Source organism: Equus quagga, unplaced genomic scaffold (genome assembly GCF_021613505.1).
Source record: "Equus quagga isolate Etosha38 unplaced genomic scaffold, UCLA_HA_Equagga_1.0 97249_RagTag, whole genome shotgun sequence".
NCBI classification, from domain to species: Eukaryota; Metazoa; Chordata; class Mammalia; order Perissodactyla; family Equidae; genus Equus; species Equus quagga.
The window spans coordinates 1-18630 of NW_025804232.1; the positions used below are offsets into that span (position 1 = coordinate 1).

At 50.5% G+C, this 18630-nt stretch overlaps 1 protein-coding gene across 5 annotated transcripts; it reads right to left on the minus strand.

Moving 5' to 3' along the window:
* Positions 1-3579: 3579 nt before the first annotated feature.
* LOC124234624 (cytochrome P450 4F2-like) lies at positions 3580-16784 on the minus strand. 5 transcript variants are annotated; one of them, XM_046651945.1, is made up of 11 exons: positions 16622-16784; positions 13533-13586; positions 13315-13442; positions 11339-11460; positions 10279-10549; positions 9229-9295; positions 8931-9060; positions 4707-4840; positions 4545-4609; positions 4283-4365; positions 3580-3842 (listed from the first exon to the last, which is right to left on the minus strand). In XM_046651945.1, the coding sequence occupies exons 1-11, from the start codon at positions 16743-16745 to the stop codon at positions 3665-3667; spliced, it is 1356 nt and encodes a 451-aa protein (XP_046507901.1). In that variant the 5' UTR covers positions 16746-16784; the 3' UTR covers positions 3580-3664. The 5 variants fall into 5 exon arrangements, 3 of the variants coding, with proteins under 3 accessions (XP_046507901.1, XP_046507903.1, XP_046507902.1); XM_046651946.1 differs by having other exon boundaries at positions 3724-3842; positions 4271-4365; XR_006887363.1 differs by lacking the exon at positions 4545-4609 and having other exon boundaries at positions 3797-3842; positions 4610-4840.
* Between the last annotated feature and the right edge of the window lie 1846 nt (positions 16785-18630).

Consider the following 18630-nt stretch of genomic DNA (forward strand, 5'->3'; position numbering starts at 1 on the left):
TGGATGGAATGGTTTGTGTATGCCTGTTAGGTCCAGTTGGGTATGAGTAGAATGTTATTCTGCTGTTGGATGGAGTGGTCTGTGTATGCCTGTTAGGTCCAGTTGGTTATGAGAAAAATGTTATTCTGCTGTTGGGTGGAATGGTCTGTGTATGCCTGTTAGGTCCAGTTGGTTATGAGAAGAATGTTATTCTGCTGTTGGGTGGAATGGTCTGTGTATGCCTGTCAGGACCAGATGGTTAAGGGACAATTCAAGTGCAGTGTTTCCTTATTGATCTATCCATTGCAGAAAGTAGGGATAAAAGTCTCCTACTATTATTGTACTGTCGTGCATTTCTCCCTTCAGGTTTCTTAGTATTTGCTTAATTTATTTAGGTGATCTGATGTTGGGCTTATATATACTCACAGTTGTTATATCCTTTTGATGAATTGACCCCTTTATCATTATATAATGACCTTCTTTGTCTCTTGTTACAACTTTTTACCTGGTCTATTTTTTCTGTAATGCTACCCCTGCTCTATTTGGTTCCATTTGTGTGGAATGTCTTTTTCCATCCCTTCACTTTGAGCTTAGGTGTGTCCTCAAAGCCAAAGTGAGTCTCTTGTGGGCAGCATACAGTTAGGTCTTGTTTTTGAATCCATTCAGCCACTCGATGCCTTTTGATTGGAGAATTTAGTCCATTTACATTTAAAGTAATTATTGCTAGGAACTGACGAATGCGATCTTGTTCACTGTTTTCTGCTCTTCTTGTTACTTTCTTCTTCTTTGATTGTCTTTCTTTGTGAATTGATTATTTTCCATAGTGGTATGCTTTAATTCCCTTCTCAATAGCTTTTCTGTATTTAGTGTAGGTTTTTATTTTGTGGTTAATCTGAGGCTTCCATAAAACACATTATAGATATAACAGTCTATTTTAAGCTGAGCAGCTTAACTCAATCACACACAAAATCTCTACCCTTTCACTCCCTCTTCATATTTTATGTTTTTGATATCACAATTTACCTTTTTATATTGTGAATCCATTCAAAAATTATTGTAGCTATAGTTATTCTTAATACTTTTGTTCTTTAAACGTTTATACCAGAGTTAAGTGATTAACATAACACCAACTTACAGTATTAGCATATGTTGAATTTGATTATATACTCACCTTTACCAGTGACCTTTATATCTTCACATTTTCATGATACTAATTAGTGTCCTTTCATTTCACCTTGAAGAACTCCTTTCAGCATGTCTTGTAAGGCGGGTCTAGCTGTGATGAACTACCTCAGATTTGTTTCTCTGGAGCAGTTTTTATTTCTCTTTCATAACTGGAAAACAATTTTCCAGATAAAGTATTCTTGGTTGGCAGTTTTTTTCTTTCAGGACTTTGACTACATCACCCCACTTAACCTGACCTGCAAGGTTTCTGCTCAGAAGTCTGCTGATAGCCTTGTGGGGGTTCTCTCAAATGAGAGAAATATTTTTCTCTTTCTGCTTTCTAGACTCTCTCTTTGTCCTTGATCTTAGACAGTTTTATTATAACGTGATATAGGGAGAATATATATATAAGGTGGTTTGGGTCAAAATTTGGGAGTGACTCTTTAGTTTCATGAACTTGGACGTCCAAATCTTTCCCCAGATTTGCGAAGTTCAGGCATTATTTCCTTAAATGAGCTTTCTGCTCCTTTCTCCCTCTCTTCTCCTTCTAGGACTCCAATGATGCCTAGATTGTTTCTTTTTGAGAATGACTCACTGCTTCTTTCTTCTGCTTGGCTGAGTCTGCTGTTGAAGCACTCTGCTGAGTTCTTCAGTTCAGTCATTGTATTTCTCAACTTTGGGATTTCTGTTTGGATTTTTTGAATGGTTTCTATTTTTTTCTTAAACTTCTCATTTTTTCATGCATTATTTTCCTAATTTCATTTAGTTGTCTGTTTTCTTGTAGGTCACAGAATTTCTTTAAGAGGATTATTCTGAAAACATTGTACGGCTGCTGCATAGTAGACTTAGTAAATATTCATCATCTTGCTTTACCAGCCCTATTTGCAAAATTGTCCATACTTGGGCCGTTTTTCCAAACTCTCAGCCACGTCAGAATTTTAAATGTCCTGCAGCAGTGAAGGAAGAACCTCTATGAGGAGGTGACATTTCAGTCAAGCCTGAATGTTGAGGCCGAGTCACAGAAGATCTGAGAGAAGAGGATCCCAACAGAGGGAACAGCCATGCAAAGGCCCTGAGGAGAGGAAAGACTGGGTACAATGGAAGGTCAGAGTGGAAACCAGGGTGACCGAGTGCAGGGAGGGGCGAGATAAGCTGGAGAGGAGGTTCGAGGGCACAGCAGGGGCTCAGCAATGCAGAGTCTCTTTGGCTGTGCAAGGAGATCAACGTCCCTTCATAGCAGGACATCACTTCAAGATGCAGCCTGAGGTTCCTCTCGTTCTCCTGCCTCCTTGCACTCCCAGGCTCTCCAAGACCTCAGAAGCAGTTGCTCCTGTAGGCGTGGCCCACTCGGCGAGGGGGAGCTGATGCAGTGAGCACAAATACTAGAATGCTTGCCATTGAGCTCCACACACACTCTTCCAACTCATCTCAGAAACCGCAGTCTTGAAAGACAACATGCTTTAAGAGCCAGGCTTTCTGAGAGGAACAGTAGTAATGGCCACACTTATTGAGTGCTTACTGTGCACCAAGCACAGCTCTAAGTCCTTCGTGTGGAGTCCTTAAGACAACCCTGAGGTAGGGACTGCTGTTGTCTGCATTATATAGTTGAGGAAACTGAGTCTCAGAGAGGGGAGTTGCTGTGCCCAAGTCACACAGCAGAGCCAAGACTTGAGCCCAAGCAACCTTCTCCACAGCACAAGATCTTTGGAGATGATTTTTGTTTCCAGTGGTCCAGCTTTGAATTTCAAGTCATGGGATGGCTCAAGCTGGGACAGGGTGGCCTGTGATGGGAATGAAAGAGGAACCTGGGGGGAAAAGGGTGGGCATGAGCCCTCCCCTGACACTGCGAGAGCACCAGGCACACGGTGGGTCTCAGCCAGTATCTGCTGGCCAGGCTGTCGGGGCGGCATCAGGGGTCCCAGAGAGGGAAAGAGAAGGGGCTTCCTCAAGGTGGGACAGGGGGTCACCATTGGGCCTGACTGGGAGGGGCAGACACAGGAGCAGCGCTGTTGGCAAGAACAGAAAGGGACCTCAGAGACCTGGGGAGGCTGCCGGGGTACGGCCTGCGGGCCCTCCTCCCCTGTGTCCTAGGTTGGCTGCGGATCTCTGTCCTGAGAGGCACTTGCAGCCCGGAGGAATGAATCTGCCATGATGGGGTCTCCTCCCTGGCTCAGAGCCTCAAACGTGCCCCTTATGTCCGTCCTTCACCCTGGCGCCCTCCTGCTCAGACACCTCCCACAGCTACCTACTGCCCACAGGATGCAGTCCCTCATTAGTTTCTAGAAGAACCCTCGAGCGGCATGGGGCCCTGTGGTCAGCGGGAGAGGCAGGCAGGGTGCTGGACTCAGAGACACCGGCCCCGCCTCCACCCACCACGGCCCCTCCCCATCCCCCCGCAGCCACCACCGCCCCCTGCTGGCTCCCGATAGGCTGGGGCAGAGGTGACAGCACAGATTTATTCCTGGGAATCTGCACAGCGAGGTGTGGGGTCGGGGTGGATCCAGGGTCGGGAGGCCGCGGGTCACTGGGGGCCCGCGCTCAGCGGCTCCACCCGCAGCCACAGTCCGCCCTCGGCACGCAGGATCAGCTCCGGCTTCCGGCGCGGCTCCTCCCCGGCCGGCAGGACGCGGAAGCTCAGCAGCGTGAGCGCCAGGACCACCTTCATCTCCGTCATGGCGAACGTCTGCCCGATGCAGTTCCTGCGGCGGGAGTGGGGGCTCGACGGCGCCCAGGACCCTCATCCCCGCACCATCGCGCCGGAACCTGTCCCGGGACCCCCGTCCCCGCACCATCGCGCCGGAACCTGTCCCGGGACCCCAATCCCCGCCCGCAGGCAGAGAGAAGCCTGGACCCCCACTAGGGCTTGCGCAGCCCCTGAGCCTGGCCCAGACTGCAGCCGGAGCTCAGACCAACAGACAGGGGGCAGGGGCTCTGAGCACCACCGCGGACCCCAGGCCCCAGACCATTACCCATAACCTCCGGGCGGGGGTGTGTGTGGGGGGGTCGGGGGTGGACAAGAGCTGGAGATCTGACCATCTTCAGTTTTCCCGTTTTCCCGCCCTCACAGTCATGTTGGGATCTCAATCCCAGACCCCCGCCCCCATCAGCACATCTCCACCTCACATGCCTGCCTCATCACCTGGGCCCCGCTGAGAAGGGAATAAAAGCCAGAGGTGACCGCTCCTTGGTGTTTTCTGGGTCGAAGCGAAAGGGATCATAGACCTGGGGGCGAGGCCAAGACAGGGCTGCTGGGTGGGTTCTCCCAGGACCTCCAGCCATGGAGAGTCAGACGTGTGTATGATGGGGGGAGGTGATGTCTGATTTGCCAGGTCATAATGCTGCACCCTCCCCTGGGTCCCCTTAGGGGAGCAGACAAGGATGAGGGTTGGGGGAGGCAGCACCTCAGGATTTGGCCACACGGATGGGTTGTGGTGGGTCCCGAAAATACTGATGACACAGATAATACCTGTGGGAGAGGAGGGGCCGGTTAAGAAGAGATCACCCCCTGGCATACGGGCCCCTCTTCTTGCCCAGGATCCTCCTCCTCTTGACGTTGAGGGCACCTTTGGGGATGACCCGGCCATCTGGGAGCACAATGTCCTGGGTGCAGCGTCGGGAAATGCCCACGGCGGGGGGATGCAACCGCAGACTCTCCTTGATGCACATGGTCAGGAAGGGCAACTGGGCCAGGTCGTCCCTAAGGAAACCCCCCAACAATTATCCAGAGAGCCAAGACAGAGACCCCTCAGCCCTCCTCCTGCCCAGGTAGACCCTCTCTCCCTACAACAAAATGTATCCCAGATGGATCACACATCTCCAAACTCATTAAGTTGTGCACATTAAATGTGTACAGCTTTTGTATATTACCCATACCTCAATACAGTGGTTTGAAAATAAAAGAAAGAAAAGCAATATTACACAGTGCCAGACAGAGAAAATTTAGTCAGATACTTTTAAAAGCTTTTCTGAGCAAAACACAGCACCCAAATGCCAACCATAAAAAGGTTTAAAAATTGGCATAAAAATAAAATATTCTCTATGGCAAGAGACCAAAATCAAAGGCAGATAAGTAAGAAAGAAGCAACAGAAATGGATCCAATGTTTTCCTCTTATTTATCATCGTACTAGAGACACGAGCTAATGCAATTAGACAAGGGAAAAAACGGATGTAATGCGGTTTGAAATGTGGGGGTAATTGTGTCATTTTTGGCAGAGAGTGATTTTATGCTTAGAAAACAGAAGAGAATCCACTGGAAATTTTTATAAACAATGAAAATCTGGAAAGGGGGCTGAATTCTGTTTCTTTAGCCCCTTTTTTGTTGGGTAGTGATTTGAATTTTTAATAGCTGATACAGTTAACTGGTTCTACATTGGAAAACTACAAAACACCGTCCCTATGGCCCAACACCACTCATTGCACTCCTCACAGTTTCCTGAGGTTATTTTTTTATGTATCCTTCCAGAGTTACGATTTTTCCATCTTAAAAAATTATATAGTCAGGTTGTAAACTATCATAATCTCAATAAAAAGTTAAAAATAATTATATAGTAGCATACTATATATTATACACTGCTCTGTATCTTTTTCATTTAACAATATATCAATCTCTTCTTGTCTATCTCCTGGGGATTTGTGTCAAAAATACGGCCTCCCTGGGCCAGCCCCGGGGCATAGTGGTTAAGTCCAGCCTCCTCTACTTTGGCAGCCCCGGGACGGAGGCCAGGATCCCTGGCGGGGACCTACACTACTTGTCAAGCCATGCTGTGGCAGCATGCCACGTACAAAATAGATGAAGACTGGCACAGAGGTTATCTCAGGGCTAATCTTCCTCAAGCAAAAAAAGAGGAAGATTGGTAAGAGATGTTAGCTCAAAGCGAATCTTACTCACCAGAAATAAAAAATAGGGCCTGCCCCACCCTGGAACTATAAAATAATTTTCCATGGTTTCCTCTAGAGCTTTTAGACTCTTTTATTGTTTATTTTAAACCTTTGATTCATCTGTATCTTATCTTGTTATGAGATGTGAGAAGCAGGTTGAATCAACTGTTTTCCAGGTAGCTTCCCTGTTGTTCCAAGAGCTTTAATTAAATGATCTTGATTTTCCCTATTGATACAAGACTCCCTCTTTAGCATTGATTCTGGTCAGTAGGCACAAAATTTGTATGCATAAATGATTGGCTTTTCTATGTAGAAATAACAACCAGTTAGAAAAGATAATAAAAGAAAAGACGATAATAACAATAATATAAAATCTGGATTAGACTTAGTGAGAAAAGTGAAATCTGTATATTCCAAAAGAACTTATGAACTTCTCTCAATCCAAATAGAAGATATGATTCACTGTAGCAACAAAAGATTCTAAGGGTTAAATTAACAAAATATGCAAAAAATCTCTATGCAAATATGTCAGACTCTATTAAGAGACTGAAGATATTTTGAATATCCAGAAATGGATATCCATTCCGCACTCTGGGATAGTGTGTGTTAATACTGTGCAATAATCCGTTTTCCACAGGCCAATCATACATTCACGTCAACCAGTAGAGTATATCCAATTCAAATAAAAATCCACCTGACCTTTTCAGAAACTTGGTAAACTTACTCTAAAATATTTCCTGGAAGAATAAAAGGTCATGAAGAGCTGGGTCAATTTAAAATTGAAAGATTAAAGAAGAGGAACTCTACCAGATATTAAGACCTATCACAAACAGGCAGTACTGAAAAAAAACAGTGTGGCACCTCTTCAAGGACGGGAAAATAGACCCATGGAACAGAAAAGAGAGCTCAGAGACAGACACGTGAATAAGTAACAACTTAACATGTGGTAAAGGAAGCCCACAGAGCCCTAGGGTATGGATGGAGGGAACGGCTGCAAAAGAAAGTTCTGACAAATTTGACTTTATGAAAATTACCCAAAAGTAATCAAACAGATGTAAGGTACAGCATGGTGAGTTTAGGTAACAATACTGTATTATATATTTGAAAGCTGCTAAGAGGGTAGATCTTAAAAGTTCTCATCGCAAGAAACAAAAGTTTGTAACTGTGTGTGGTGATGAATGTTAACCAACTTACGGTGTCAAGGATAACCCTAGTCTTCTCTGTAATGTCTCATTTAGTGTAATAAGAACTTGTTCTCATCACCGTTTATCTCATTCAAAACTACTTTTCCAAAACTCATTCTTCAAGAAAAAGTGAAGAGCTCAAAGGTGTATTTTTAATGTGCCGACCTGAACTGCCACCTGGACAGAGACAGAAAGAGAGGAGAAATATAAATGTGGGCATAAGGATAGATGTCTTCTAAAGGAGGCACAGGAAATCATTGACAGGAGTTATTCCTAGGGCGCAGATTAAGAAGGAAGTTCATCTTTATTATAAACTCTTTTGAACTCTTCTTTTTTACCAAGTGCATAATTTTTGTTAACTCTTGGATTAAAAAGAATAAAAGTATTTCTCCACCTCACGGGATCGCTGTGCTGAGCAAGACTTGGAGTGAACACTTCCTCCGAAACGCCTGTCCAGTCCAACATCTCCTCACCATACCCCAGCCCCTGGCCTGGCTCAGGCCTTGGATCTCCTCCCTGGGCCCGATCCTACAGCTTGTCCTCTCCAGTAGGCCCCCCCCCAGCCTAGAAATCTCTCTCTGCTACCCAGATCTCACCTGTCCTCCTCCTGCTCAAACACCTTCCTTGGTTCCCCATTGCCTTTGAGTTAAAAATGGAGCCCTTAACATTTCACTAAAGTCTTCCACAACCAGCCTCTCCTGCCATCTCCCAGCCTCATCATCTCACCATGAGTCAGTCTCTCTCTCATTCTCCCGCCCTTCCCGTCTCCTTCCCTTCCTTTGTCCCTCCATCCCCCACTCTCTCTCTCCCTCTCTTGCTCCCTCCTTCCCTCTCCTTTCTCTCTCTCTCCTTCCCCCTCCTCCATTCTATTCGTCTCTCCCGCTCTTTGTCTCTCTTTATCTCTCCCTCTCTGCTACCTTCCCTCCCCCTCTCCCTCTCCCTGTGCCCTTCTCCTCCCCATCACTTTTGCCCACACTATCTTCTTGAGAGAACCACACACAACTACACCCAAATGTCTACTGATCAGCATTCAAGGTCTCAGCTGAGAACTCTCTCCAACCTCAGTCTTGCCTGTCCTGCTCTGAACCCAGGTCCTGCCCATGTGGACTGGGTGTGTCCTGACCTGGGATGATCCCCCACCAGGCTGGGAGCTCCTGGAAGGCACAGGCAAGGTCTGGGTGCTTCCCGGGTCTCCAGGACACAGGATAGGGCTGAGAAGAGCTGGGGACGGCACAGAATTGGGGATGGGCATGCAGTGTGGCAGTGTTTGCTGAATGGGGACTGGATGGATGAAGGTGGAGGTGTTCATGGACAAGAGTTGAGTGACTTCAATCCCCAGGTGTCCCCTGTGAACCCTGGACTGAACAATATGATAGGAGTTAGGAGCCCAGCAAACATCCAGGCGGTGCAGATGTTTGAAAGAATGTGATTTCAGAGAGAAAAGTAAGGGAGCAGAAGGGAGGTTCACTCTCTGAACATGTCCTGAGGGGCATGATCTGCCCTCACACATTGCACTAATTCTCTCAACCGCCCAGATCTTCTACTCAGAAGGGTTTTCCCTGTCCTTATCGACCCGGGCTGGGTACCAGACCCCGCCTCTGGGCTCTGCTCCTATTTCCACTAAGCAAAAATCACAGAATGGATGAAAAGATCTTCCCACTCCCAGCTGGGGAGCAGAGCCAAGGAGAGGGTTTCAGGAACAGACCATGTGCACCTGCACTCACCACTCAATCTCTTTAGGCTCGCGGTCCCTTAGGTGGTCTCGCACCTCCTGCCGGCAGCGCTGCTGGTGCTCTGGGTGCCTCGCGAGGTTGTACAGGACCCAGGAGAGGCCGCTGGCTGTGGTGTCATGTCCTGAGAGGCAGCCAGACAGGTCTGGGTCTCTCAGCGACTTCAGCACCAGAAGGTGGACAGCGCCCTGACACTAAGGCCCTCAGGGAGGACAGGGGACTATGGGCTGGTCCAGGGCCCACCAACCAAATCCCTGGGATAGAGAGACCCCTGCCCCTTCTGTATTCTCACCCCCAAACATAAAGGTGTCAGCTTCAGCTCGGATGTCCTCATCTGACAGTTCCTTCCCATCTTCATCCTGGAGAGAAAGCAAGACCCACAAAATCACCAGTTCCTAGGGGCCCTGAGACAATCTCTGAAGCTCCATCATCATCCCAGGAACCCAAGCCAACCCTGCACTCCTGGACCTTCCTTGGTCCCTATCCCCAGAGGCCCCACCCCACAGGCCTCCTCCTTGGCATCCTTGCCTCCTCTCTTGTCCCTGGTGGGAGGAATCAATGATCCATGAACATTTCCATGGTTCGTGATGAAGGCTTTCTGAGAAAAATTTATTGGCAACCTGGGCTGCAGGATGATTGACTGGCAACTTGCCTTGGAAGTTAGTGATTGAGCATCCCTCCAGAGCAATTTGCTCACATTGTTGGATGGTAGATCCAGAGATTCCTTATCTCCCCTGGAGATAACCCTACAGAACCTACAGACTTTGCCTTCTCACTGAAGATCTGCTTATATTCCAGAAAATTCTCCTTCTCCTCCTCTCCTTGTCTCTCTCACCATAAGGAAGAAAGGACAGATGAGTCAGCTGTCCTAAGTTCCAAAGTTCATACTGTGGGGACACCTCTCTCATGATGCAAGCATGGCTGCATGCACAAGTAAAAGCATCATGTCACCCTCAGAGGAACTTGGGAATGGGGAACCAGAGCCACACTTCTGCTCTGGCTACTGTTACTACTGTGAGCAATAAGTTGGCCACTCTGATCCAGGGTTCTGAGGTACATATAGGTGTAGTCTAATATATATATATTAGACTCAATAAGTTAATCATATGTATAGATATGTAAAGTCCCAGGCCCTGCCCAGCATCAGTTTCAGACTTAGCAGTCCCCCGGAGCCTGCATTCCACACAGTCATCTCTAAAACATACCCCTGACCCATCCCTCCCTTCCTCAAGCACCTTCCATGCCTCCTCACTGCCCTCTGGATCAGGTCCAAGTTCTCCCATCTGACATTTGAAATCAAGGTACATCGTCCCTCTCGAATTCAGATCCCAGAGAAGCCCACCTTAGCCAGCAGGAGCACATCGATGAAGTCCAAAGTCTTGACCTTAGCCTTAGCCTTGAGGAGGTCATCAAGACCCTGATCAGGGAGGGTGCGGCGGCGCTCCTGGATGATGGAATCTGTGAAGTCGTGCACCAGGCGGCAGACCCTACGGAAGCGCTGTCCCTCAGAGGTGAGGTGGTACAGGGAGTCCATGTACAGGAAGATCTGCTCATTCCGCTTTGTCACAAGGGCACTGAGCTCCAAGACAGCAGAAATGTATTCACTAGGCTTCCTGCAGGATGCGGGCATGAAGGGAGGCAACAACTTAGCTCACCTGAAGCCCCGGAAGCACCTCCCACCAGAAGGCAGGTCCAATCTCCCATGGGGAAACTGAGTCTCCAGGAACAGATGGACCCACAGATGGATGGTGGGGATGATCCAGGAGACGTGGCTCTCCAGTCTTTCTTCTCTCCCTGCTTCCTAGTCTCTGTGAGCTGCCTCCATGTGCCAGGTGCCCAGGGCACAGCTGAGACATCATGCTTCTCTCCTCTATCTGCCCTTCTCCTTCCAAAGCTGTCCACACAGCTGAGACTTTGTCCTCTCCCAACTGACAGTGGACCTAGCCTCTCCTGAGTCTCCACGCATCCATTGTCAACACCACCTGTATCTACATGACAGTCTGTCTTCTCTAGAGTCAGACATCCAAGCTCAGCTTTGACCACAACCCTCATCTGCTCAAACACCTTCCATGGTTCCCTGGAAACCTCAGTATCAGGTTCATCTTCCTTTGCTTGGCTTTTTAATGTCATTAAGACCTACCCCTGCCTACAACTCCAACCTCACTACCCAGGTGTCTCCTCATTGTTGCAAACTCTCTGCTCTTCCTAGCCTCCTGGCCTGCATCAAACATTTCTACCTACCCAAAAGGATTGCTCTGTCTCTTTCCCCTTCCCTGAACTTTGGTGTCCAGCTCAGACCCTTCTCCTCCAGGAAGGCCCTTCTGATTGTCATGGTCAGTCCTCCCTCCATCTATTCCCTTGTGTCTATGGCCCATGTTCCCAGGCCTTGGGCAAGGACTCACTCCTGGCAATCGCTGTTGAAACTGAAGACACATTTCTGCAGACTGTCGAGGGTCATGAGGCTGATGTGCTCAAACATGTCCAGATGGGCACTGCCCTCCGAGGCCAGGCGCTTCCACTTGGCCTGGACAGAGAAGCAGCAGATCCTAGGCTGGGACTGGCCGCCCCTGAGCCCCGCGCCAACCCAACACCAGGATGGGCTCCCCAGACCAAGCTTCTTGGTCCCAGGCACCTGTCCTGTGGAGGACCAGGCATGAGTGGGAGTGGACGCTGTTACTGTGAGGACATGAAGACCCCACAGCTGGAAGTCAGGAGACCTGCATTCCAGTCCTGGCTCTGCCTGCTACACGCCGTGCGCCCTTGGCCAGCTCATTTCCTTCCTCTGGGCTCCACTTGTCAAATCCTCAGTGAAAGGTCAGATGACCTGCTTTGGTGTCAGACAAACCAGGTTGGAATCCCAGCTCCACTTGTTAGCTCACTTGCTGTCTGTGTGAACTCCAGCAACTCCCTAACCTCTCTCAGCCTCAGTTTCACCATCTGCAATGGGGAAAAAGAATCTCCACCTCACAGGGACGTGAAAATTAAATTAGACAACACACGTCATGGAATTGCCATGTAACTTCTGGCATATAGAAAGTGTTCAATAAATGCTAGCTTTCATCATCCTACTGTTATATATTGGCTAGGATACTGTCCCCTATGTTGGTAGCAGTAGTCCTCCATGGGACCTGAGCACCCTGCACATTCTTGCTGGGTATGCCAAAAACATGTTCACTTATGTTGAACATAAAACACGCCAAAAACTGGGCCACTTATCAGAGCTGTGTTTGCAGAAAACAACATTGAGGGAAGAGGAAATGTCTCCCCCTGGGCACATATCAGGCTTGCTTCCAATTGCTATGAAACTCATGCAGTCCCTAAACCTAGTGCTCCTCCTGTGCATTGCAACATACTGCATGAGCAGGCATCCGTGGAAGCCCACCTGTGTTGTCCTCATGGGAATTGGGGACTTGGAGAAAGAATGCAAACCAACAATGGGCACGTGCCGCTTGCCGAGCCATGAGTAATAAACTGTCCTTTGTCTCTGGTTCAGGAGTCTCATGTCTTCTGGCAGGATCCACAAAACACTAACGAGCTTACTTGTTAGCTAGCAAGTGTGTGAAAGTCCCAGGCACTTCACAAAACCCCCACCTCCAATGCTTCACCTCCCTACATCCACCCTTTGCAATGTGCCTGTGAACTTCCATGAGGAGAAGCCACACATTTCACCACCCTTTCATTCTGTGCTCGTCTTTGAACTTGCTTTGGCCAATGTGGTAAAAATGATGAGTGATCTTCCGAAACCTAGAGCTCAAGAGGCATTGAAGCTTCCTCTCAGCCTCTTGGAACCCGGCCTCTGCCATGTGAACAGCCTGAAATGCCTTCTGGAGGGAGGGAACCACACAAGAGGATTGCCCCAACTGAGAGCATCCTAGACCAGCCTGCAGCCAACCAAGCCCCAAACACATGAGAGGACTGAGCCCAGAACATCAAAGTACCTGACCCACAGCTGATCACAGATACGTAAGTGACCCCATCCACATCCAGAAGAACCAGCTCACTGACTCGTAGACTTGTTAGCAATAATAAAACTTTATATATTGAAAAGTGGCTTGTTACTCCATATTCAGGACTCAACATGCAATATTCATCACTATCGTCAACAGTGTCTCAGGATTCCAAGGCTTCTGAGAGGGAAACATAGAAACTAGCACATGAGCACCTACTATGTGCCAGGGACGTGGGTCCATTACGTCATCTTGTCCATCCTGCAAAGTGAGGCTTATTATCCCCAGTTTACAGCTGAGGAAACCAAGGCTCAGAAAGGAGAAGCAATGGCCCCAAAGCTACCCAGGAGAGTCAGAATTCCAGACAAGATGTCTCTGAGCCCCCATTGCCCCCAAGGCTCCAGGTAGGAGCTTGGGTTCAAGAGACTCACATGCATGATGTTCACACTGTCATTGAAAATCCTCACGTAGGACTTCAGGATGTTGAAGTGGAAGGCGGGTGTCAGCATGCGGCGGTGCCTGCTCCACTTGTCACCACCACTCAGCAGGAGCCCATCCCCTGGTAGGGGCAGCCACAGAGAGTGAGCAAGGGAGGGCCTTCCCCTGGGCCCCAAGGTTGTCCCCAATCCCCTCACATGCAGTTACTCACCCAGCCAGGGCTTCAGGAAACTGTAGAAGACCATGTCCTTAGGCGCGATGGCAGCTGACATGAGAGATAAGCCATCAGGGGCCATGTAGCGGGGGAGGGGAGGGACTTTTGAGGCAAGGCGGGGCCCCAGCCAGGGGTGTGCACTCCCCCTCCATGCCCAGCATAGCAGGAGTTGGGGCAAGGGCAGAGGAATCTAGGAGAAGGGGCAGGGTAAAGGGGGCCTAGACCAGGCAACAGCACAGACTATAGCAAAGGCAGAGCCCACAGACACACCCCTACGTGCTTAGATGCATCCCAACATGGCATAACACGCCACAGCATGGCTCAGTGTGGCTCCTACAGGGTCCAACATGTTCTAAACACCCGAGCTCAGCCAAGAACTCTACAAAACGCCTTCACAGGGACCTGGGACACCGTGTCTGCCCAGCTGTCACATCTCCTGGGACATCTGACATGGCCTCACCATGCACTAACATGTCCTGACATGAAACAACATGCATGACACACCCTGACATCACACAACGTGCTCTAAAATGGACCGAAAGATAACCTCAGCATATCCTACAGACAGGACTTACATGTAGTCCCATCAATGTCACAGACGTGGACCAGACATGACCCAGAAATATGCTAAGACCTGCCTCAGACAAGACTCGCATAAGGTCTCAGGCATTTCTCAGAAGGACCCAGGTCCCAGAGCTCAGACAAACCCCAATTTGGCCCAGAAATGACCAGCAGGAGAACCAGACACACTCAAGGGGCATCAGACAAAACCCAGACAGATTCCAACACACCTCGAATGTCCTTGGCCACAGGCGAGCCCCAGTCATGACTGCGACCATCCCCATTTGATCCGAGGAGCAAACATATACCAGATGTAACCAAATATAATATATACCAGGTGTAGCCAAGTGTAACTTACACCACTATTACCAAAGGTATCATATACCAGCTGTAACCAAGTGTAACATATGCCAGTTGTAACCAAAGGTATCATACACCAGTTGTAACCAAGTGTAACATACCAGCTGTAACCAAATATAACATATGCGAACTATAACCAAGTGTAAACATATCAGCTGTAGTAAGTGTAACATATACCAGCTGTAACTAGGATCCAGGTAGAAACACAACTGTGACCAGACGTGGCCATACAGCAGACAGCACACAGATACAGCCTCAGCGTGAGCAGACATGACCACGTGTCCGGCAGGTGGGGATCCAGGTAAGACAAAAGCAGTCATCTCCAGAACAGGCCCTCCTGTCTGCACCGGGTCACCTGCCCAGCTGGGGGCGGCTCAGAGACCTCAGCAGCAGGCAAGCTGTGGCCAGCGGGGTGTCTACCTGGAGCAAAGAGCACCGGCTTGATGCAGGTGGGGTGAAAGATGCGGATGACTGCATGCCAGGGCCCCACCCACCAGCAGCACACGTCCCCATAGGTCCTCGCCAGGCTCTCTGTACAGGAGACCTTCCTCTGAGCTCCGAATCTGGAGAGGAACAAAGAGGAACTGAACCACTCTTCCAGGTGGCCAGAGGGAAGGACCTGCAGGGCAGAGACCTAGACCTGAGCCCCGCGAATCCCACCCAGCAGCTTATCCTTCTCCGGGGGTCCTTCCCCACACCTTCCATACACGACAACTGAGGTCCCTCAGTTACAGGAACACAAAGGGTCCTTCCCCATTTGAATCCCGAGTCCATGTTCACCTGACCTCTCTCCTATCCCCATTTTCTGGATAAGGAGACTGAGGCTCTGAACAATATGAACTCACTTGCACACAGCCTTCCAGGTTGTAAGTGGCATGCCTAAGACCTGATCCCAGATCTGTCTGAATCAGGGCCTGAGTTCTTACCCATCGAACTGCCTTGAACCCCAGAACAATAGCTCTGAGAACCCTATGCCTGCCTATCCGGGCAATCGGAGTCACAGTGACTGGATGAGGAACTGGTCCTGTGACCTAAGCAGGCAAACTAAAGCGAGTCCTGCAGCTCTTCCTGGAACTGTTGGGAACGATCTCATGTTTCCGTAGGAGCTGAGCTTCTGGGACTCATCTTGACCAGCGTGAGACTGAAGCCATCACAGAGGGACACAGAACCAACAAACGAAGACCGACTCCCGATGACACTGTCTGAGACCTGGATCCAGCCACGCCTGAAGACAAGATCCCTGGCCTGAACAGTCAGTCAATTCCCTTTCTTTGCTTAGCCCATACAGGGTAGACGTTCCACCACTCACAGCTGAAAGAGACCCTGGCAGCCAGAGAAAGCCAGGGACCTGCCTAGAGTCACCCAGCATTTTGGTGTTAGAGCCAAGGACCCTGTCGGCTTCTGCCTGTTCCCCACTTCAGCCTGGTCCGTCTGGAAGTCAGAATGGCAGGGGAACAACAGAAGGGAGCCTGGCTGGGGTGGGGTCTGCTTGGGGTGATTCCTGGGGCCTGGAGCAGGAGGGCCATGAGCTTGAAGAGGACTAGCCACAGGAGGGAGTAGAAGGAATCAACCCATCAGAGTTGGACGTCATGAAAATAGCAGCCCAGATCCTGCACCAGCTCAAGCCCTCATGCTCTGGCCTGGGGGTGAGCAGGGCTGAGGCCAGACCTAGCAGGGGGCCTCAGATCCCATCTTGCCCACTGCAGCCCTCTGCTTTAAAAAATTTCAGCTCATTGTTTCAGACCCAGTTCCAGCAGCCCCTCCTCCAGGACGCCTTCCAGCCTGGCCCAGCAGAGACCTTGCTTCTCCTCTGGGCTGCCTCATTCATCTCCCTCCAGCCCATTCCTCACCACTCGAGATCGGGGATCACTCTGCCTAGATCTGTCTTCTAAGGGTAAAGATCCCCCCGGACAGTGACTTGCATTGAAGCCTCTTGGGGCCCCAGGGGTGCCCAGGACAGCAGGGCAGGGGGCAAACAGCAGTGGAGGGAGGATCGGTGAGATGGGGGTTGGTGAAAACAGGAAGGAAAGAGAAAGATGACTGAGAGGAGAGGGGCAGAGGGCCGAGGGCCGGGGTCCTGCAGGGGATGCACAGAAGCTTGCAGGGAGCAGCTAGAAGCGCTTGGATGCACCGCGGCACCACCACCACAAGCTCTGCATGGGTACCTGAGGCGCTGAGGACAGTCCGGACCATGTCGGGGTGGCAGAGATTGACAAGGGGTATGACTGGGCCCAGCCAGGTCACAAATCCCTGGGGGTAGTTGGCCACCAGCTGAGTAACAACTCTCATGCCTTGCTCAGTGGGGGTGACCTGCAAGCAAGGAGGGGCCGTCACTCCCCAGAAACAGCCATGGCATGTCCCCCCTGCAGCCTCTCATGTGGACGCTCTGTCCAGATTCTGCAGGGATGGGGGAATCTATGCTTCCTCCTGCTCCTTTCCTCTTAGGGCAGGAGGGTCCCTGAGGCCTCTCCAAGTCCCAAGGGAGCAACCAGGGCACAGGGAGAAAACACGCTCTGCACACAGAGGCCGACCTTGGCTCCAGAAGATGGATTTCCCTCATCCTGGGAGGGGTTGCAGCCCTGGGGCGCCCACAGGGGGAGGCACTCAAGAGGGAGGTTTGTGAGCAGGAGGGTGGACTCAGGACTAGACCCAGGGGCTCATTCTCACATCCTTTTCAAGTCCTGACATGTCCAGGGGGTCTCTGGTTCCCCCAATGGTGATGGGTTTGCAGACAAAGGACGTACCAGGCCAGGCAGACCCCAGGGAATACACCTGAACTCCGAATATCAATCAGAGGGCAGCTCCCACCCCTTCTGATGGCCAGGCTCTGTGCATACAGCCTCCTGTCTGTCTCTCCATCTCTCACACTGCATCCTGTCTGTCTCTCTGTCTCTCCCAGTGGATCCTGTCTGTCTCTTTATCTCTCACAGTGGGTCCTGTCTGTCTCTCTGTCTCTCACACTGCGTCCTGTCTGTCATTATCTCTCACAGTGCGTCCTGTCTGTCTCTTTTGAACAGTGGACACACACATAAATAGTGTTCTTTACAAGTGAAAAAACTGAGACTATATACTCTAAAATGGGAACAAGTGGAGGGTTGGCTCCTGGTAAAGTGTCCTCTCCAGTCCTTCGGAATTCCCAAGCCTGACAACTACCCCTGGTGCTCCAGGCAGTTGAACATTTCACCTCTGACCCCTCCCTGCTCCCAAGGATGCTGAGACAAACACTCAAAGCACCTCAACGAATTGACCCAGAGAGGAATAATCACTCAGCCAAGGTAACACAGCGAGAGGGGCTGGAGGTGGGAAGAGTGTCCATGACGAGCCCCCACATCTGAGCCCTCAGAGCAGGAGGCAGACCTGCGGGAACCAAGGCATTCCCGCTGCCCCCAGGGCCCAGAGAACATCCCAAGACCCAGAATCCCAGGAATGCCTCACAATGAACTTCGGAACATCCCCCTTCAGAACTTTGTCACGAGAACAGTGAAATCACAGGAAGTGCTCCCCTGAGCTGCGGCTCTCGCCCAGGGAAGGGAAGGAGAGCTGTACTCATCCCTCAGCTGGCCCGGGGGACGGGAGGAGCGGGTGGTCAGCTCTGTGGCCGTGACGGACAGGGGTGAAGGCACGTTCTCCACCCAGGTCCTCAACACTTGCTGTGAGTGCCCGCTGTCCACCCGCCCCTGGGCTGGCCCTGCCATGTCTGCTCCCAGAGCTGCCATCAAGGTGGAGAGATAGATAATAAGTACTTGGACAATTAATGTTTAATTAAGCGTGAGCAGGACCAAGTGAAAGGTCAAGGCCTGGGTGTGGGCAGGCAGTGGAACAGGCCTCTGAAAGGGAAATGAGTGGCCTAGATCCTCCAGGTTGGACAACGGGGCCCACTGGGACATCTTGGGGGGAAGAGCCAGATGAGAGGAAGGGGTCCCAGGAAGGGGTGGGGAGCTGTGCCCAGTGGGTGGGGGTGGGGAGGCCATAGCTAATGCCTGTGGGGAAACCGCAGCCCAGCGTGAGCAGACTCAAGGAAACGGGCCAGGCAGAGCCGACCCTGGACAGTGCCCCCAAGGCCATCTCAAGCTCAGCGGTGGAGACTGGGAATGTCAGGGTGTCTCGCTCTGTGCAGCCTGTGCTGTGAGCCCCTCAGAGCTGTGGCAATGGATCCAGAGCAGGCTTGGGGTGG

Coding starts and splice junctions, on each gene's coding strand:
- LOC124234624 (XM_046651945.1), bottom strand. CDS start 16,745: ATGAGAGTTGTTACTCAGCTGGTGGCCAACTACCCCCAGGGATTTGTG. Junction 13,443..13,532: donor TTTCCTGAAGCCCTGGCTGG/GTGAGTAACTGC, acceptor TGCCCCTACCAG/GGGATGGGCTCCTGCTGAGT. Junction 4,841..8,930: donor GAGCCTAAAGAGATTGAGTG/GTGAGTGCAGGT, acceptor GGGTTTCCTTAG/GGACGACCTGGCCCAGTTGC.